Raw genomic sequence first — 22,415 nt, 5'->3', positions numbered from 1 at the left:
GCAGGCCTTTGAAAGACCAAGCAAAAATAGTTTTCTAAGATGCTCACATGAGGTACAGACCTTAAATCCTGTGCTTGCAACAGTAGAATGATCTGCTATGGTTTGTGCTAGGATGTTCCTAGAAGCGGTTTGTTTTCAAGGAGACGAAAGGCAGGGCTTAAGGAAGAATTACACAGACAAGGCAAATCTGTAGGAGGCTTCTTTTTTCATAGCAGCCAAGAAAAAAGAGTCCTAATATTATAAAATAAACCATAACAAAAATGACCTCGCTAATAGAATTTATCAGAGAACAATTAAATTCAGGTGTAAAATTTCATCAGCCTGGAACATAGCACAGACCCCTATGCCACATAACTTTGCTCAAATAGTTGATCTAGGAAAAACTTTTCTCCTTCAAAACTGAATCCTGGAAAATGTAGCTACATAGTTTCTATAAAAATATATTAGAGCAGGGGTGGGCAACCCCTGGCACGCGTGCCAAACATGGCACACCAGTAACTTTTACTGGCACGCGAAACCCTCTCTTAGAATCTTCCATTTACAATTTTTTTCTTAATATCGACTTTTTTATTTTTCAGATAAATTCAGTGTAGGTGCATCTTAGCTAAATAAATAATTTTACATAACAAGTTATCTTAAAGACCATAGACATGGATTGACAAAAGAGGAGAAGAGCAATTTCTATGCCTCTGCCTTAACTCTCCCTGCCTTCCTAGATCCGACCAGTGTTTTGGTTTCATCCACGTACGCTTGTGAATCTTTGTTCTCAGTGATGAATTTTGTTAAGTCTCGTAATAGGAGTAGCCTGACGGATGAAAGTAGTAGCTCGTGCATATCTCTGAAGGTCACGAAATATAAGCCTGATGTAAAATCTCTGTCATCAGTGATGCAGCAGCAAAAGTCCCACTGATAATATCAAACGGAATCCTAAAGTTTTCTGTCGGACTATCAGTGTACATGTATACATTAAAAAAATTAATGTATTTTTCATCATCTTATACTCTGTTTTTGTTGCTCGAATGAATTTTATTATTTCTTCAAGGTTCTTCACATACGTACACCTTAAGAGATATCAAGTAGGCGTAACATGTCCTCAAAAAATTAGGGTTGGCACCCAGAAGAATTTTGAGTCAGAGATTTTGCTGGTTTTGGCACACACTCACAAAAAGGTTGCCCACCCCTGTATTAGAGTATGAATGGAGAAAATAAACAGGAAAAATGAATGGCAGGAAAAGAAGTTTCACCACTGATAAGGTGCCATAAAGCATATTCATACTTAGTATAAGTTACAAATATTAATGAAATAATTTCCTCTTAAAAGTACATGTTGCCCTACCCGTAGTCGGCAAACCATGGCTCACGAGCCACATGCGGCTCTTTGGCCCCTTGAGCGTGGCTTTTCCACAAAATACCACATGCAGGCGCTCACGTACAGTGCGATTGAAACTTTATGGCCCATGCGCAGAAGTCGGTATTTTGTGGAAGAGCCAGTATTTTGTGGAAGAGCCACACTCAAGGGGCCAAAGAGCCACATGTGGCTCGTGAGCCATGGTTTGCCAAGCCGCAGTTTGCCAACCACTGCAACTGGTTTGGCTCAGTGGATAGAGTGTTGGCCTGCGGACTGAAGGGTCCCAGATTCAATTCCGGTCAAGGGCATGTAACTTGGTTGCAGGCACATCCCCTGTAGGGGGTGTGCAGGAGGCAGCTGATTGATGTTTCTCTCTCATTGATGTTTCTAACTCTCTATCTCTTTCCCTTCCTCTCTGTAAAAAATCAATAAAATATATATTTTTTAAATGTACATGTTTAAGGTGGAAATAAATTCAGAATTTAGGTTAAAGATGGTGAGACACAGGAACAGATGAAAGCAATTTAGCAGACAAAGAACTAAGAGAAAATAAAATTATCTCAGAAAAAAATATATATTACTGGCTTCATATACCTTCTATATATATAAAAGCATAATATGCAAATTGACCAGATGGCAGAATGACCGGTTGACCATGACGTGCACTGACCACCAGGGAGCAGACGCTCAATGCAGGAGCTGCCCCCAGCCTGCAGGCTCCAATCACCCAATGGGGAATAGGGAACCGGGGATGGGTGGTGGTAGACGCAGGCTGCACCAGGGCCTGATCACCCAGGTGGATAGGCAGCAGCATGGCAGGGGCCAGGCTGGCTGCTGGCAGCTGGGGAAGATTGGCTCTGATTGCAGGCCAGGCCTAGGGACCCTCCCCATGCATGAATTTCCTGTGCCAGGCCTCTAGTATGTATATAAATATGTTGAAATTATTGTATTTAATTAAAAGAAAAACAAATTACAGATCCACAAAACAATATGAATGAATCTCTAAAACACCAGAAAAAAAGAAGTCAGACATAAAAGAGTATGTAGTATATCATTCCATTTATATGTTATCTAGAACAAGCACAATTAATATAAGATGATGTAAATCAGAACAGTTGCTGTCTGTGGGGAAGGAATTGCCTGGGAAAGGGTACCAGGGAAATTTCTGGAGTGTGAAGATGTTCTGTATCTTGCCTAGGGTGGTGGCTACGTAGATGCAGACAATTGTCAAAGCTTGTAAAACTAAATACTTAAATGTACTATAGATACTGAGCCAAATTCAGATAATTGCACCCCATCAATAAAGAGCAGATAAATTTAGTCTCATGAAAAGTACTACAGAGGATGGAAAGAGAAAGATCCTTCCAAATTTTTTGAAGATTACACAAAATTAAAACCAATAAATCTCATGTTAGTGTAGAAATACTAGATAAAATATTATCAAATAAAATTCAGCAGCAAAATAAAAGATAACATATTACATCAAGTGGAGTTTATTCCAGAAATGCAAGGATAATTCAGTACTAAGATAATTATTAATAATCATGTTAATAGATTTATGATGAAAAACACTTGTTTATATGGATTTAAGACAATTTGATATTCAATTTTTATAAGAAATAAAAGTAAAATGAGTAGGTAACTACATTAAGCTATATAGTATATATTAATATATTAAAATACATTTCTTCATTTATTACAATAAGGCTCTCATCTCAAAAACATTTCCTAGAAAATAGACAGACTCAATTAAAATCAGAAACAAGTCAAGTATGGCCAATAATATTACTATTTAATATTATTCAGGAAGAACTTAATAAGGGATACAATAAGAAAAGTAAGGAATACAAGGTATAAACTTTGGAATTGAGATAATATTATCAATGTTTGCTGATATTACTCAGCTTCTAGAAATTTCAGTTCAGTAAGCTAAATATATTTTAACAGTCTTTATATGTACAACAATAATCATGATTAGAAGCACCTCCCCAAAAAGTAAAACGCCTAGAAATAAATTAGAACTAGAAAGAGAAAAACTAAAAATGATCCTCAGAAACAAAAACAAACAACTAGAAGAGAATACCATGGTCTTTCATTAGGAAGAATGAACATCCTAAAATGTTAACAGGATCCAAATAAAATTTAACATGATTCAAATAAAATTACAATAATTTTTAGGAGGATATAATTTAGACAAGCTGAACCAAATTTTGTGTGGAAAACCAAACATGCAAAAATTACCAAGAAAATAATCTTTAAAAGGAGGGTAATATGAGGGTGACAGCCCCACCAGATGTTAACATTTATTATAAAGCCTCACTAGTTGAAATATATTATAAAGCTTCACTAATAAAAAGAGAGATGGAATGGAATAGAAAGTCCAGAAACTGGCCTAGCCATACATGAGATCATTTAGGGAAGGATGGACCTTTTACCAGCTGATGGTGGGACTACTGAGTTTAAGTTTATGTAATAATTTCCTAAATGATTATTAATAGATAAAAGTATTAAAACTGAAAAATAAAATCTTAAAGGTAGCAGAAAAAAGCATGGCTAGAAAATGTGTTTATATCTTGTTATGGATAATGCTTTTTAAAGTATAACACTAATTTCAAAGATAAGAAAGGGATAAGGTTCATTGAGTCCATAAAAAATTAAAAATATTCTTTATTTGCCTAGCCAGCATGTCTCAGTGATTGAGTTTCGATCTGTGAACCAGAAGGTCATGGTTGGATTCCCAGTCAGGGCACATGCCCAGGTTGCAAGCTCAATCCCCAGTGTGGGGAGTGCAGGAGACAGCCTATCAAGGATTCTCTCTCATCATTGATGTTTCTATCTCTCCCTCTCCCTTCCTTTCTGAAATCAATAAAATAAAAATATTTCCTTTGGCACAAAACATTATAATTACTGTCAAAAGAAAAATACAAAATATAAAAAATGTAGATAGATACAACAGATATATGTATAATATGTATAATTTTCCTAATATATAAATAATTCTTATAAATCACTAAAAAATAGAAAAAGTGATGAAGAAAGATAATTATCTGTTAAGGCTGATGCTCAACTTTGTTTTTAATAAGAGAAATGAAACAAAAATACAGTGAAAAAAACAAACTACACTGAAATACCAGATTGGTGTTTTGCTACTGGTATAGAGAAAGAAATACTTTCATATAGTCTTTTTGGAGGTATTAACATAGAGAATTAAATAATGGCTTTCAAAATTACAGTTATACACACCCTTTGATCGAATAATTTAATTTCTAGGGAAATATACTAGGATTGCAAAATGTATATATGAGCACCATTATTTATTGCAATATTGCTTGAACTTGCAAAAAAATTGAAAACATCCCAAACTTCTAGCTAGTCTGCTCTCAACTCACAAAGCTAGGCGGGTCTCTGTTCACTCAGGTTAAGGGCTGTCATTTTCTTATGCACACATAGGCATGGCATGAGCTAGCATTTATTTCTTAAAGGGGGAACTTAAAGACTCTTGTGAAATAATCCCACAATTTTTATGATTTTTTAAATCCTGTATTGTTTTGCCCATACGTAACTTAATTGCACTTTTACCCAACTTGTCTTTATCAAGTTCTTCCAAAGCATTTTTAATCCAGTTTTAATAAAATAGAAACAACTCTTTCTGCAGGCATAATTCATCAGTTTGTATAATAATTAAATGAATTATGTAGCTAAAGTGTTACAGCTAATATACCCATGTTCAGAAATAAATAGAACTGACTCTTGGCATCGGCTCATTTGGGAGCAGTGGTGCTCTGGCATCATGGAGAGTAGCCTGTCTGCTGCCAGTGCTCACCAGCCGGGAGAGCAGTTGGTGAATCTGAAAGAGGGGTTGGGGAGCTTGAGTTAACCCAGCAAGTTGGTTAAATGGTCATTAAAGAGAGCTTTTACTGCATACTGACAATAAATAAAGAACAATCCATTATGTTCCAAAATAAATAAAATCAGAGTGATCCTAATAAAAAAAAGATTTGCTAGTATCTTCACATTTTTATGTTATGAGAGCTCTATCTTCATTTATTACTTCCATATGAGCCTGCATTCTTTCCAATATGTTACAGGCTTTGGTCAAAGAGTTACAAGTTGATGTCCATACAATAAGGCGACAAATCAGAGAGCTTAAAAGAATGCAGAGAAAGAAGGATGCTCATAAAACCTCAACTCATAAAGCCCAGACCTTGGCAGCTTCTATCCTCAACATTTCACGATCAGATCTAGAGGAAATATTGGACACAGAAGATGAAGTGGTAAGATCACTTAAACATTTATTAATAAAGGGCCTTTGCACATTGAATTTAAGTACATATCTTTATTTTCAAATTCTTAGAATTTATCTTTAAGATAATATTTATGAAGGTAAGATTATTAATGCACCAATGAAAGATACATCAAGAGTATTAACCAACTCAAAGACCTTTAGAGAAATTTAACTGTAATATGGGAAAAAGCAAGTACATATAACCTCTAGAACTGCTTGTTTGTTATTCAATCAGTTATCCTTTCCTATCTGTTTTCTTTAACGTAATTAATCATATATCCTGTAAGCTAATATTTTTAGTTAAGCCAATTTGAATGGATTTAGTGTAGCAGGGTCACCATAGATTTGGGGATTCCTTCCTCCTGTGTGAGATTGGAAAAAGTAATAAATCTAGTGGCTTTCTTAGCTAAATTTAGTTTTTGTTGACAAAGTTAAAAATATGTTTATTCCTTTAAATCAGGTAAAATATTCCTGTCCAAGTGAATTTATGTGCATGTAATAGGTCTTCAGTGGCATCTCTGTACCTCCTGGGAAAGGCACTGCACTTTTGACATAGTTGTTATCTCATAAAGAGCAGAATCCCATCCTGTACACAAAGGGTGGGGAGCGTCCAGCCCTGTGGGCCCCATAAGGCCTGAGAAATCCTTTGGCCTGGTGCTGCCAAAGCATTAGGGGTGAGTTCATTAAATGTTTGACCAAATATAGCAGGCTAATTTTTAAGTTGATAATTTTGTATGGCCCACGAATGATCCTATAAATACCCACAAGGCCCTTGCAGGAAAAAGGTTCCCACCCCTGCCGTATACGATCTGTGAAACCTGTGGAGGATACTCAACCCCATTCCACTGTTAAGTCTCTGAAATTTAATACCTTACTATTCAATTTTTCATTGTTTGGAAAGATTAAAGAGATGACAGCACCAGCAGCTTCCCAATAAATATTTGCTCAGTGAATAAAGAAAATATTAGATTGACATGTTTGTGTAATAACATCCTCCAGTCCTCCATCAGCTTCTCAAAGGGCTTCTAGAGTAGAGAAGAGCTACAACTTGCAAAGGATATTTTGTTTGTTTGGTGTTTTGTTTTGTTTTGCTTACTAAATATTCAAAAATGTTTATTTTAAATTTTGAGATAATTTAAATAAAACATGAACACATTTCTGTGGCATTCCACCCATTATAATAGAGGGAATGGCTCCTCAGTTTAGTTCAGCTAATATTTAGTGAATAGCCATCTGTGCCAAGTATTCTGCTAATTTTTTTTTTTTTTGCTGGCCAGTTATTTATTTATTTGCTTTACATATTATCTTTTTAAAAATTTATCTTTATTGTTAAAGGTAATAGAGATGTCCTCCTTTTTCCCCCCATTGATCCCCTCCACCCAGCTCCCGCCCCCTCCTGAATCATTATCTTTCCATAGTTATGCATATATGCATATAAGTTCTTTGTTTACTCTCCTCTTGTCCCTGCCCCTGCCCCCTTCCCTCTGAAATTTATCTGCCAAGAATTCTTAGAAAAGTGGTCAGAGGAATCCTGCAGAGATTATTTTCATCCTGTGGGTAAGTAGGAAAGTGAATTATCAGTTTCCTCTTTTCATCACTTATCCACACTGTCCATAGCTTTCTACTGAATATTGAACTTTGAAGTATAGAGCATTATAAGAGACTAGTAGCCCTGCTTACGAATCCGTGCACCAGTAGCTTGCGAGTAGCTCACTGTCACCCTTTAGTAGCTCTCCGCCTGCTACCCCGCCCTCCTGTAGCTCCCCCACCCCTCCCCCCCAACCCCCTCATAGCCTGTTGCCCTGCCCCCTCCTGTAGCTCTCTGCTGCCTGCTTGTAGCTCTCTGCCCCACCCTCCTGCTGATCCGTGATCTGGTCATTATGCGGTCAGTCGTTACACTTCACAGTGTAATGACCATTTGCATATTACATCTTTATTATATAGGATAGTATCAAATATAAGACATGCAGGAAATAATGCTATCTGTAGCAAGGATATGAAATATATCTTATTATAGACTTAATTAAAAATTTGTTGATTCATAATGAGAAAGCTAACAAAAATTAAGTTTAAGGCCTCCACTCTTGCCTAAGGGTTTTAAAACAAGCAGATTTAGCAAAATCCCTAGTGTGTGTATGTGTGTTTGTGTGTGCATGTGTGAACACAGATACATAATTTTGAAGACGGGACCCCCCTGCCCCTGCCTTTGTGTGGTCTCAAAAGATGCCCTCTCTGAGCTTACAAGATAGAAAAAAGCATCCCTTCTGATTGGACAAATGAAAAAGGATCACTTTATGGTCCCAAAGAATAAATGACACCCTCCTGTGAAGAGGTGGCTCCCCTGCCTCTGGGCAGATGCAGTCTGGAGCCAGAGGGCACAGCACTGCAGTGTGCATCTCACACAAGCTTGGGTGGAAGTCCTGCAGAAAGCAAAAGGACTAGTAAAAACACACTGTTCTGAGAAGGATCGGTACATCTCAATGTATTTACTAGACATAACTATAGATCAGAGCCTGTTTAGACTGGTCCCTGAATCTTTCAGAGGTCTGAAGGGTTGACTGACTTACCCAACCAAGCAGAGTTCAAACCACCTAACATTCCTTAAGCTATACATCAAACCCTAGTAAATTCATGTAAAAAATTGAGATAACCTATGTGAAGTATCTAGCCTGATACCTGGCATACAGTAAATTTTAACAAATGCTAGCTTCCAAATCCCTTCCCTTTTTGAAAAGTCCATTTTTTGGGGGAAAAAAAAGGAATTACGAGTTTAGTAAATAATCAACTGCACATGTGAATATATTATACTTTTAGGAATATTTAACTTGATAATTGATGAGTTAAAAATACTTAGTGACTTGCAGTACAAAGTTGGAGTGTCTGTTCCTGGCCTATCAGTGAGTTATTGGATATTTTAAATAAACAAGCCTACACCAGAGCCATGCCATATTATATTTTGATTGTAATTGTAACAATTACTCTTTAGTTATCTATTGACAAGTCAGATTATTTAATGTTATCTTATGAGGGTCACTTGTAAATAAATGATTCTTTTATACAGCTGCATCTTATTTTTCATTTTATTTTAATTGCTTTCACTTCCACCTCTGTTCCTACCTTGAGCTCCACTGTGAAAACAGAAAAAAAAATCCCTGACTTATATTGTCAATATAGAATTACAGCTTTATCTCCCATATGTATGTAAATATTTAAAAATTAAATATTAAAGAGCACGGATTTGAATATTCTCTACTTTTGAAAGACCAGGCTACTCTTTGTTGAATCCAGTTTTACTGATATCTCTCTAGATTTATTCAATATTTAATAGTATGAGCAACTTCATTTATATACAGTTAACACCAGTGTTTTTATTTTCCTCCTTTAGGAACTCAAAAGGACAAAGATAGATGCTGAAAATGACAGGGAGTGGCTGTTGTATATTCAGAAACTTCTTGAAGGACAGGTATTTCATTTTCTACTTCATAGATGAAAACTAGATAAGAATTCCAAGCCATATATTTTTACCAGGTGCCTAAATTTTGCTTATGCATTATTTGCTTCTGTTAGGTATAGAAGTATTCCAATAGGTAGACCAGAAGTTAACTCTATTTGTACTCCTGGACTTAACAAATGAAGTAGATGCCTTGGGAAACAGCCAACATGTATCTTAGCAAATGCATTAATTAAATTATTGAGTCAACCTCTATGCTTCCTAGACTGAAAAGGATCCATTCTCTCAGCCCTCTTAGGAAAAGAGATTTTTTATTATGTGTCTTTAAAGTTAGTGGTTATATGGACACCTGAGGAGTTCATGGGTTTCGGTGACCTTTTACTATGGACCTGTTTCCAGTCAATTCATGTTTTCCTCACAGCCAGACAGCTGTTTATTACTGTGTCTTCCTGCATTCCCTACAATATTTTCTACTGAGACCTCGAGCAGCTTGTTAGTGGGAAGTAAATATTGATTTGGCATCCTGTCAATGCAGAAAGAATGAAAAAATTTCCACCAGAGGCCCCTCAAACATTTTCCTATCGACATTTTCTGGGCCGCGTGGAAAGCTGCATAGAGGATGACAAGGCCAAGGCGAGTGGAAGTCCCGGAGGGGTCTATTGAGACTGCTGCTGTGACCTGTGTGATACTTTTTCCTCCCTTTCAAGTATTTTTTAATACACATATAGTCTGCTGGGAGGCGCCCCTCTTGTAAGTGATCAAGGGCAGTTTATTGGCAGGTGAGAGCCTTGCTTTTCTAGTCAGAGCCAGCTTTTGTTTCCACATCACTGACAGCATGTAATGTATTCTAAAACTTTTTCATTATAGTTTTTTTGTTGTTGCTCAACCTAATTGTTTATTTTAAAAATAAACTGGAATAAAAAGCAGCTAAAACATATTTCTCAAAATAGAAAAAAAAATATTGTCCTGTGACTTTTGGAAAGTCGTAAATGTTTCTGTATGAAGATTAAAAATAAAGGCTGATATTAAATGAAACTTATTTTACATTTATATTAACAAATGGAGTTGTCTATGCTTTAGAACAGCCGTGGGCAAACTACGGCCCGCGGGCCGGATTCGGCCCGTTTGAAATGAATAAAACTAAAAAAAAAAAAAAAAGACCATACCCTTTTATGTAACGATTTTACTTTGAATTTATATTAGTTCACACAAACACTCCATCCATGCTTTTGTTCCGGCTCTCCGGTCCAGTTTAAGAACCCATTGTGGCCCTCGAGTCAAAAAGTTTGCCCACCCCTGCTTTAGAAAAAGCCAAGAAAAGTAAAGAATATCTGAACTATTCATATTTTTAGTATCAGTTTTATATATTTTGAAACTGTATTCAATAGTAAAAGAAGGTGATTGGCAATCTTTTTCTTAAAGTTATTTAAGTGCAGGCGTGCAAGTACTAAACATAGCTTTGTACTGTGACACTTGATTTTGAGAAGAAATACCATTTGTTAATCATATCACATGCCCAGCACCAGCACCCAGCCCAGTGCCTGGCAGATCAAAGGAGTTCAGTAATGATTCTTATGGCCTGATGTGGGGTTTTTTTTCAGTGAAAATAATAAAAATAAACTTTTTAATGATTTTTAATGCTCAACTTGTAAAAATGACCCTTCAGTATGGAAATTTTTATCATCATTTTTGAACATAAAAATAAAAAATCCATATGTATAAATCTTTATTACATTTTACAAAAGCTATATTGACACCAGGCCTGGGTTTTTTTGACTCACACATGGAGATGTACACACACACACATTCTATGTATCTGGATGTACGCTTAGTCTGGCCAGTTAGTGTAAAAAAATCCCTTTTAAAATGGCATTGGACTGCTTAATACTGTAGTTTGATATAGTGCCTTTTTGTGCCACTGAGCCTGGACTCTGGAATGTAATTGCCTGGCAGTATTGATTTAATTGCCCAGGTTTATTTGTGGACTCCTAATTATTGACTGAGGTAAATTTAATTGAGCAGCCTTTATGAACACTGGGAAACCGCTGCTGTTGCTACTACACGTAATGAACTGCAGCGTGTGCCTTTAGATCATTTTTCAAGCTAATTTTATTCCACTGTGACAGCATGATAACATTTAAAAAGTCAAAGACTTTTTATTTTTATTACTGACATAGGTGGTTTTGCTGATGTCTTTGAATTTTGTAAGAAAAAAATAGAAACTTCATTGGTTGCACTTGAATGTCACTTTATTCTAATTATGCCCAAGAGAAAAATCTATAAAATCAAAAACATCTTTTTTTTCTAGCCTACTTTTCTTCTCTCTCAATTCCAGCAATTACATTTGTCCTGAATTTTAGAAAAGGTTTTCTTTATTCACGAGTTTTTTAGAGTCTCAGTGATACTCACGGGATTGTGTGAGCAAAACGTAGATATGTTCATTCATACAATTTATTTTATGATATACAGCTTCGTGTATCTGAGGTTACATGATCTTTAAGCTATAGGACAATTGTGTACATTCCCTAAAATAAATACTAAATAATTCAGTGTTGGTATTTGATTATTAAAATATTTTGAAAATAAAATTATAGAAAAACTTTTCTTTTATGACCTTCCTCTGGGTTGGCCGCTTTATGTCAGCGATTTTCAACAGGTTTGCCACAAGATTTTATAAAACATGCATTACTTTACTATTTATTGAGGGGCACTAAGCTCTTTTCCCTTAGATTATCAAATGGAAAAATGACCACAGCCAACACAATAGCCCTTTGGTATAAATGCCCTGCTTTGAACCATAAATATATAGGTCATATAATAGAGTTGCATCTTATTGGTCATGTTGCATAATAAGGTTGCATCTGATTGGTTAATTTTTCGTACCAGAAATCCTTATATAAAAGTATAGGCACATGATTTTTTTTAAAAGTCACTTTGGAGCAAAAAAGATAATTACTTTCTTTTTTTTTGGTAAATCAATGAAAATTATACCTATTTTGGTGCAATTGGCAAAAAATATATTTTTTTGGTGTGCCCCAGAATTTTAGTAATTAGTTCATGTGTCCCATGAGATGAAAAAGGTTGAAAATTGCTGGATTATGTAATAGAATTCTGAGATCATAGGAGTTGATCTGGTCTGTGGTTTTCTCTTTTGTGTAAGGGTTAAGCCACAGAATTATTTCCTGTTAAATAAGCTTCTCTGCATTCATTTGTTGAACATTTATATTGATAAAATATTAACCACAAAATAAAAAGCTGTTCTGCCATGTGGCAGTATGGGACTACACAATAATAATACCTACTGCTACTGTTAGCCAAAAGTACATGAGAACTAAAAGGTCTAAAACCTTAACATGCCTATATTTAATACAGAATGCAAATATATGTCCTCATTACTTCAAGTGCTTCTGATGCAGTTGGTACTTTTAGATATTTGATCTTTATCAGCACCTACCCTTTATTCCCACAGATTTCTAATAAGAATCACACTGAAAAAATATTTGTAATACCTACTTGTACTTTTTTATGGCATAACTGCCTTATAATTTCTTTTTTTTCTTTGTAACTCTTTTGGGTTCTTTTTTAAAAAATAAATCTTTATTGTTCAGATTATTACAGATGTTCCTCTTTTCCCCCCCATTGCTCCCCTCCACCTGGTTCCCACCCAACCCCATGCCCATACTCCCCCCCACCCCCCCACTGTCCTCGTCCATAGGTGTAAGATTTTTGTCCAGTCTCTTCCTACACTCCTCATACCCTTCCCCCTGAGAATTGTCAGTCTACTCCCTTCCTATGCCCCTGATTCTATTATATTCACCAGTTTATTTGGTTCATCAGATTTTTTATTCACTTGATTTTTAGATTCACTTGTTGATAGATACGTATTTGTTGTCACTTTGTTGTTCATATTTCTTATCTTTACCTTTTTCTTCTTCTTCCTCTTCTTAAAGAACACCTTTTAACATTTCATATAATACTGGTTTGGTGGTGAAGAACTCCTTTAGCTTTTTCTTGCCTGTGAAGCTCTTTATCTGACCTTCAATTCTAAATGATAGCTTTGCTGGATAAAGTAATCTTGATTGTAGGTTCTTGCTATTCATCACTTTGAATATTTCTTGCCACTCCCTTCTGGCCTGCATCGTTTCTGTTAAGAAATCAGCTGACAGTCGTATGGGTACTCCCTTGTAGGTAACTAACTATTTTTCTCTTCCTGCTTTTAAGATTCTCTCTTTGTCTTTTGCCCTTGGTATTTTACTTATGATGTGTCTTGGTGTGGTCCTCTTTGGATTCCTTTTGCTTGGGGTTCTCTTTGCTTCCTGGACTTGTAAGTCAATTTCTTTCACCAGGTAGGGAAGGTTTCTGTCATTATTTCTTCAAATAGGTTTTTAATATCTTGCTCTCTCTCTTCTTCTGGCACCCCCATAATTCAGATGTTGGTCCGCTTGAAGTTGTCCCAGAGGCTCCTTACACTATCTTCATATTTTTGGATTCTTTTTTCTTTTCCAGTTGGCTGTTTTTTCTTCTTTGTATTTCAAATCTTTGCCTTGATTCTTGGGATCCTCTAGTCTGCTGTTGGATCTCTGTATATTATTCTTTATTTCAGTCAGTGTATGCTTAATTTCTGATTGGTCCTTTTTCATATCCTTGAGGGTCTCACTAAATTTCTCGGAGGTTTCTAGAAGATTCTTGAGTAACCTTATAACCGTGTTTTTGAACTCTATATCCAATATTTTGCTTTCATCTATTTTTTTTTCATTTGTGACATGTTTCTTTGTCTCTGCATTTTGGCTGCTTCCCTGTGTTGATAGAGTGGCCTTATGTGGTAGGTGTCCTATAGGGCCCAGTGGCTCAGCCTCCCCAATCACCTGAGGTGGACACTCTTGGTGCACCCCTTTGTGGGCTGCGTGCACAGTCCTGTTGTAGTTAAGCCTTGATTGCTGTTGGTATCACTGGGAGGAATTGACCTCCAGGCCAGTTGGCTATGAGGACCAGCTGTGTCTACAATGGGAGAACTTCTGTTCTGAAGTCACCCTTATGGGGAAAGACTTGTTTCAGTGGGGCTTTGGTGCTCACTGAGCCTGCCCCTTGAGTGTGTCTCTTATGAAAAGTTGTAATCTGGTATGGTCTCACATTGATCACTGGGTACACTGGCTCTTGGATCTCCAAGGAGGTGCTAAGTTAGCCACTGCCCGAGGCCACCCAGCAGGAGCTACAGAGAGATCTGCAGATTCCTCCTCTTTATTTGGGGTTTGGAAGTGCCCAGATGAGGCCCAGGTGTGAAGCAAGGCCAGTTGCTGTTGCTGAGCCTTGGGCCTTCTTTTGGAAGCTTTGGCGCTCTCTGACCCAGCTGCAGTTTGGTAGGATTTATGCTGCAAAAGGACAGGCCATTCATATGCAAAAGCCACTGCACACAGCTTGGGTGGGGTTGTAAACTGGGTGGGGTGGGGTGTCTGGGAATCACCAGGGTAGAACAAACAGCAATGGCTACCAGTCAGCCCTGCATTGGAGAGTTCCCTGCATCTCTGTGATCCGCGCCTCCACTCAGGAACAATGATCGCTGTGAGCACCTCTGAGAGAAAGCCGCCCTTGTGTTCTGGCCCGATGCCAGACAGTCCAGTTTCTCCCTGTATGACTTTGGGTCCCCAGAGTCTCACCCAGAACTGGGTTTCAGAGCAATCGGGAGCCTCTATCTCCCTCCCGATTGAAAGAAACAGCAACAGCACACCCATTTGCCAGCCCAATTCACACGTGCCTCTGCACCTCCACAACTCCACACCTCATACCAGTCTCAATGCACTTTTTTCTTTCCTTCTAGTTGTGGAACTTCCCCTCAGCCAGCTTTCCCATGGTTTTGGATGATCAATGTTTTGTCTTTTAGTTGTAGTTTTGATGTGGTTGTGAGAGGCAGCAAGTACATGTTTTTACCTATGCTGCCATCTTGGTTCTCCAGCCTTATAATTTCTTTAAACATGTTTTCTTGTATTAATTTCTTTTTTACATTAATATGCCTTTTAAAACTTACAATTTATGGCCAGGCTCCGTGGTTGTGCATCGATCTATGAACCAGGAGGTCACGGTTCAATTCCAGGTCAGGGCACATGCCCGGGTTGTGGGCTTGATCCCCGTGTGGGGAATGCAGGAGGCAGCCGATCAATGAGTCTCTCTCATCATTGATGTTTCTATCTCTCTCTTCCTCTCCCTTCCTCTCTGGAATCAATAAAAATATATATTTCTTTTAAAAACACCAAAAAACGTCCCAAAAACTTACAATTTATGGCAGAGGACAAAAAGCAAATTAATGACTATTATAGGATGGGCTACCAACCAAATTAGTTTTTTGTTTTGTTTTTGTAATTTAGTGAATTGGAAAAGAAACAAAGAGAGAAAAACATTGGTCAGGGCAAAACTAGAAAAGCTTTTGGGTAAGAAAAGATGTAATCAAAGTTGTGCTTTAGAAAAATACATGAAATCAGTGTGTAGGATTATTTTGAGGGAGAGGAGACTTGTTTTGTCATTTCCTTGTCTCTGTTATTAGCTAATCCTCTTCTGGATTTCATTCAGCCCATTTTATTTTATTTTTTATTTTTTTTTATTGATTAAGTTATTACATATGTGTCCTTATCCCCACATTACCCCCCATCCCCCCCACTCATGCCCTCACCCTCCTGTCATTCAGTCCATTTTAGTTCATCTTGTCCAGCTACATTTTCTTGTGCTGGGATGATATCAAAAATTCTGTCTTTCTGCCTTAAATCAAGAATGTAGAATATAGACTTTTGATTTTTCATTACACATCCTTGTTCCTTTTCAGAGCTTATAAAAGCTGAAGTTTAAAATGGCTGCTTCCCCAGTGCCTTCTCTGAAGAATATGCTTACCTTCTATAGAATGCCTTGCAATGTTGCAGTGAGAGGGCTTATAAATCTCCTTGGCTTTTGTAAAAAAAAAAAAAAAAAAAAAAAAGTAACTTCTAGCCTAAAGGTTTACTGAAAGTTTCTTATTTCAACTCTGAACACATTTACTCTGTTGCTTTCTGTGTTACACTTATAACACATGCACACTCACATTGTACCACTCTGTCTTACACACATAAGCCTACATGCTCAGTCAGCCACACAAATTTCTCATATTGATCTGAAATAGCAAAAATTTAAAATTCTCCATTCAGAGTGTTGCTGGGATTTTTAAATTTAACGATTTCACGCCTATTTTTCATGTTTCCTGAAAATAGACAGATGTGGTGGTGTAAAGTTCAAAGGTAAGTTTTGTAATATGTGTATTTTACCACTATAAAAAAGTTGGGGACAAAAATCAAAGTGAAAACAAATTATAGACTTTACCAAAGTTTGAGAATAGCACATGCTGACTTCTCTATGAGTCTATTTTAGGATACTTAGCTCAAAATTCCATGCCAGATTTAAACTATAAGTTAATTGTTCCTTCTGATAGAATTATTGGTTATTTTCACAAGTTAAAATTTTTAATTATAAGATAATAGAGTATACCCTAGCCATTTAAATGTGTTTAAAATATCTATAATAATAAAAGTGTAATATGCTAATTAGACCAGATGACCTTCTGGATGGAGCCGGGGCTGCAAGGGAAGCCCGGATCCCAGGTGTCAGAGGGAAGCCGGTGCCAGCAGCTGGGGGAAGAAAGGCATACTGTTGCATGAATTTCGTGCATCGGGCCTCTAGTACATATATAAATACATAATGTATATGTGTGTTTATATATACACTGTGTGTATAGCTCTATATATTTATTTATACTAAATTTTTGCACCATTCATTTTACAATACTCAAACTGCATTGGCCTTTCTTAAGTCTCAGAGTCTCACTGAATCATATCTTTTGTAAAAGCAGGTATAATACATAAAATTTAATATATTCACTTTCAATATGACTCTAACTTGATTAAAGTCAATTTGTATTTTTTAAGCAATATCTTTACAATAATAGTTTTCAAACCAAAAACAAGAATGAAAATGGTGAAAATGTTAATCTTGTCCCTTAGATTTATGTTACCTTTACTTTAATTCTTTTCTTTCAGCACAAAAAAATTTAATTTTACATTATTAAGGACTACATTCCAATTAGTGCTGATGCTCTAAGTTATATGACTGTGTTCCAGTCATGGTCTTTAGGCTTTGTTATATTTTCCAGGTGGCTCTCAACATATGCAACCATCATTCGTATCTTACCTTTATCCAGAAATACCTCTAAATGAAGCCACTATTTGTAAGTGTAAGTGATAAATTTGAGATTGTCAGTGGCTTAGCAGTTGCTAAAGGCAAACATCTGTAGGTGTTTCCATGTAAGAGAAACTGAAAATCTGTGTGAAGTCAGGAGAAATCCCTCCAGTAATAGAAATCACCTTTTACAACAGGGACAGGCAGACCAACTAGGAAGACCCACAGTGTAGACAAGACTACAGTGTAGACAAGTAAAATTATCACATGTCCTTAGCTGAATTTTCAAACTAAGAAATCTCACATAGTATCAACTCTTTACCTTTTCATTTTTCTTCTGATGCTGAGGAGTTTAAGCTTGTGTAACTCTGCATTGTCATTGCCGGGAGTATTGCTTCTCCTTTTTGATTCAAAAGAAAGAAATCAGGCAGGCTTTCTGGGCTTTGTGCTCCCTGGCATGTGTCATTGGAAATGGAACTTGAGGCAGCATAATTGTTGGGAATGGAATGTTAGAGGGAAGGAGGGGTGCAGAGATTAACCAAGAACCAATGGGGGGAGGCATCTGTAATACTTTCAACAATAAAGATATTTTATATATATATATGATAGGGCACGTGAGAAAAAAACCTATGCTGTTGTCCCATCATGTTGCCACTTCAATCCAACTCCAAAATCTCACCAGTACAAGAACGGTTGTGCTTTCTGTATTTGAGGGGGTTCTGAAAAGCCTTAGCCCCTCCAGAGTCATAGGGAGAAAATTCAATGGACTCTGACTGTATGAACTAAACTCCAAAGTAATAGAAAGTTCAGATCTTTTGTTTCCAAAACATTTTTCACTTTAAAAAAATATGGCAAACAAACAGACCATGTGAGTTTTTAAAGACTATACAAGGCATGTCATATTTTAAGTATAGTTTCAGTTGTTAATGTACCCAATCTATATTATTTTCATTGATTCTAAGATGACATTTCCCCACATTTTTACATTTCTGAAATTGGAATGCATATGCAGTGTGGGTATATTCAAGTGGTAGAGTTTTTCACAGGAAAGGCTGTTTCTTAAAATCAATGTGTGCCTTTTATATTCAACAGTATCTTAGAACTGAATATACATGATATTTTGGTATCTTATGCTTTCTGTAATGGTAAGTGTCCAGTAAGACCAATGTGTAAAGCTCTGATATAAACTATAGATATAGTCTGTCCTGTAGAGACACAGACTTTCTTACGGATAAGGCAGATTATTATAAAGCTAAGAAGGAAGTTAAACTAGAAAGTTATTTAGGATCTGACACAATTCTGTGGCGCAGCTTCAGTCTCTATTTCTCCTTCAGGACCTATGTAAGGTGGTTTTTGTGCATGCATGTGTGTGTGTGTGTGTGTGTGTGTGTTCACACGTGCAAGCATGCGCATGCGGGCACCTGTGTGTGTCCCTGTCTGGACTATTTTCACTGCTACTGGCCAATCTGTTCTTTTTACCCAGTTCAAATTTGGACAAGAACCATTCTGGTTGGTTGAGCAGTGGTCGGCAAACTGTGGCTCGCGAGCCACATGCGGCTCTTTGGCCCCTTGAGTGTGGCCACGAAGTTTCAATCGCACTGTACGTGTGCGCCTGCATGTGGTATTTTGTGGAAAAGCCACACTCAAGGGGCCGCAGTTTGCCGACCACTGGTTTAGCTAATTGTGATCACCTTAGCTGGGCATAGCTGAGCTGAGCACAGCTAAGCAGCTCACACAGAGGGCGTCTTTGCTCACTGTTGACCAGTGATACTGTCGGTGATCGTCCTAGCACAAAGAAGGGCCTGTTACAACTCTGTAAGGAAGGGATCCAGCATGACAAGCATTCTCATCAGTATATTCAGGAAAAAAACACGTACCTTTCACTGGTTAATCAAGAGGACAACTCCCAGAAATGACTGAATGAACTTATTATTATAAATCTTTTATATGAGACTAGATAGGGAAGAAGGATAAAGGGAAGTGGGTAGGGCTATCAGGGAGGCACTTGGGGAGCATTTTAAATTGTCTGAGTTGGAGTTGTACAGGCAACCCAGTGAAGCAGGGGGGACAATAAAACTTTACTAGGAAAGTTCTATAAATTATGAAATTTAAAAATATACTCTACATTTCATAAACTCAGCAGTTTGCAACATGTGTATTACACTTTGATATGCCAAACTTTTCTATAACAACTTAATCAATGGGTATACTTTTGCCATTTTTATTCCCTCTGAAATTTTATCCTACAACTTAAGATGTTCAGCTCTAACACAGACGAGTGTATTGATAATTCTCTCTCATTCTTTTATGAGTGATGGACATACAGTACCATTTCTGTGGGCTCTGGGCCCTAGAGATGACTGTAACCTGCTATTGATCAGCTGATTGAAGATAAATGGCTTAGCTGCTTGTATTGCAGATTACATCATTAACATGGTCAGTAAACCATGAATTGTTCAATAAGGCGTTTATCTTTTTTCATTTTACTTCAGCTCTTTTATCATTTTTATTGTAAAAGACAGAATTACCCACACTAACCAGCAAGATCAGTTGAAAAGAGACCCAGTAGGGTACCATCTGGATGCAAAGTTGCAGACAGCCAAGTTCTAATGGTTTAATGATATTTAGTATATTTTTTGAACTGAAGAAAATATAGAGTTTTGATAATCCTTTTTTTTTCCTGTGTTTCTCTTACAGCTTCCCTTTGCCTCATATTTACTAGAAGCAATACTGGAGAAAATAAATGAAAAAAAGAAACTGGTTGAAGTGTATTTCACAATTATGAAAGATATTAGATGATATTACAATGAAGAACTTTTTTTTCAAATGTGAAAACTTTTTATGTGCTGTGATTGGAAAACATGCATTGCAATCCTGATACAGTATCTACTCTGACTGTCAATATTCAGGTTCAATACCAAAATAGAAGTCTCCAAAACTAATTAATTGCTGAACACACGAGTGAAACTAATTAAGTGCATAGCCATTTAAAAGGAAATGGTGTAGCATTTGATTGTTGAATACAAATATTGCCACAAATCAATGCAGACTTAAAAATGATTTTCCCTTCGGTGTATTAGAAGAAATCAGAACCAGCTTGGCACACTCACATTGGGCTGAACATAAAAACAAAAAGATGTAAACAGAGGATTTAATATGTTAAGGTTTACAAAGAAACTAGACTTTTTACATAAAACTGCTATAAATGGCCTTAAATCATCCAGTGAGCAAAACATTTGTATTGTAAGCAAATATAAAATGAAGCAGCGTAACTTAAGGATGAGCATTTAGTGAAATAACTTGTGTGGTCCAACTATATTTGTTCTCAATATTCTGGATCATATAGGAAATACTGTATTTCTTAGAACTATTTGGCAAAAATAAAAGTATTTTCTCCTTTTCTCTCTCTCTTTTTAAATATCATATTCTTGGTGTGGTCATATAAATTAGCAAGGGGCCACAAACCCAGTGTATAAAATTAGGCTAGATCCTACTGTAGTCAACTAGAGTTAAATTCTTAACAATGGTGCCATCCATGTTTGATTCCTTTAATCCACCAAACTTGTACCTGCCTTCAGTTTCTACCCTTGCTATTCTCTTTCTAGAAGACTCTGTACTCAACTTTTCTCATGACTGCCTCCTTCTCATCCTTCAGGTGCAGGTTCATCTTATGTATTCCTTCAGAGACACATTCCCTGACCATCTTACACTTTAATTTCATTTATAACACAAAACTGTCTACTTTATGTGCTCACTTATTTCGTTATGGTTTCCCCCCACCTTTAGAATATGGCCCATGAGGTTAGGCTGAGGTTGGCAAATCTGGCTTGCCACCTGTTTTTGTGTGGCCTCCCAGCTAAAATGATTTTTACATTATCAAATGTTTTTTTAAAGGAGAATAATGTTTTGTAGCATGTGAAAGTTATATGAAATTCAGATTTTGGTGTCCATCAATAAAGTTTTTTTGGAATACAGCGATGCTCATTTGTTTACGCATTGTTTATGGCTGCTTTCACACTGCAGTAGTGAGGGTGAATCGTGGCAGAGACTGTGTACGGTGCACTCATCACCTTGCCCTGCTGCTTGGCACACTGAAGATCACAGTGAGACAGTTAGAACTTGACAACACTTCAAGGGCCACAAATACCACAATTCTGTGACTTTTTAAAATACCAGTGTATATCCATCATGTCAAAACAAGAAAGAGAAAAATGTCAGATGTCACACTTTTTAAAAAACATGTTTTTATTAATTTCAGAGAGGAAGGGAGAGGGAGAGAGGAATAGAAACATCAAAGATGAGAGAATCATCAATTGGCTGCCTCCTGCAAGCCCCATACTGGGGATTGAGCCTATGACCTAGGCCTGTGGTCGGCAAACTGCGGCTCGCGAGCCACATGCAGCTATTTGGCCCCTTGAGTGTGGCTCTTCCTAAGCCTTAGGAGTACCCTAATTAAGTTAATAACAATGTACCTACCTATGTAGTTTAAGTTTTAAAAATGTGGCTCTCAAAAGAAATTTCAATCGTACTGTTGATATTTGGCTCTGTTGACTAATGAATTTGCCGACCACTGTCCTAGGCATGTGCCCTATGAACCATGACCTCCTGGTCCATACGTTGATGCTCAATCACTGAGCCACACAGGCCAGACCAGATGTCACACTTTTAAGGCATAGTGGAGTGTGGATTATTTTGCTTTTGAGTTAGATGGCAAAGCATTGTATTTATTATACAGTGCCACTATACCTATTTTAAAAAGAACTCAATGCATGTCAACCTTACATAACCATAGTACATTGTTAAAATCAGGAAACTGACATAGACCATATATGATTTCCACAAGTTTTTACATTCACTTTTTTGGAGGGATGGTTTTAGGAAATTTTATCACATGTATAGCTAATATAACCATCACAGAGTTTTTCCATCAACACAACGACTAACACACACACACACACACACACACACACACACACATCCTATTGGTTATTTCTCTGAAGAACCCTGGCTAATACACCAGGTTTTGGCTATCACTTATAAAATTACTCTGAATATTTGTGTATAGATTTTTGTATGAACAAAAGTTTTCCTTTTTCTAGAATAAATACCCATGAGTGTGACTGCTGGACATGTAGTAAGTG

General features: G+C 36.9%; 1 protein-coding gene across 5 annotated transcripts in view; it reads left to right on the top strand.

The window, feature by feature from the left end:
• Positions 1–21,248, top strand: part of CNTLN (centlein) — a 275,109-nt gene extending 253,861 nt beyond the window's left edge. For all 5 annotated transcript variants that reach the window (XM_059656594.1, XM_059656593.1, XM_059656592.1 and 2 more), the window contains 3 exons: positions 5,437–5,622; positions 9,019–9,096; positions 19,972–21,248. In XM_059656594.1, the coding sequence (XP_059512577.1) occupies positions 5,437–5,622; positions 9,019–9,096; positions 19,972–20,073 (366 nt within the window). In that variant the 3' untranslated portion in view covers positions 20,074–21,248. The remainder of the gene's footprint in view (positions 1–5,436; positions 5,623–9,018; positions 9,097–19,971) is intronic.
• The last annotated feature ends 1,167 nt before the right edge of the window (positions 21,249–22,415 follow it).

The sequence above is a fragment of the Myotis daubentonii genome, chromosome 11 (assembly GCF_963259705.1).
Source record: "Myotis daubentonii chromosome 11, mMyoDau2.1, whole genome shotgun sequence".
Classification (NCBI taxonomy): domain Eukaryota; kingdom Metazoa; phylum Chordata; class Mammalia; order Chiroptera; family Vespertilionidae; genus Myotis; species Myotis daubentonii.
The sequence above is the reverse complement of the archived record's forward strand: the minus strand, read 5'-3'. Positions and strand labels throughout refer to the sequence as shown.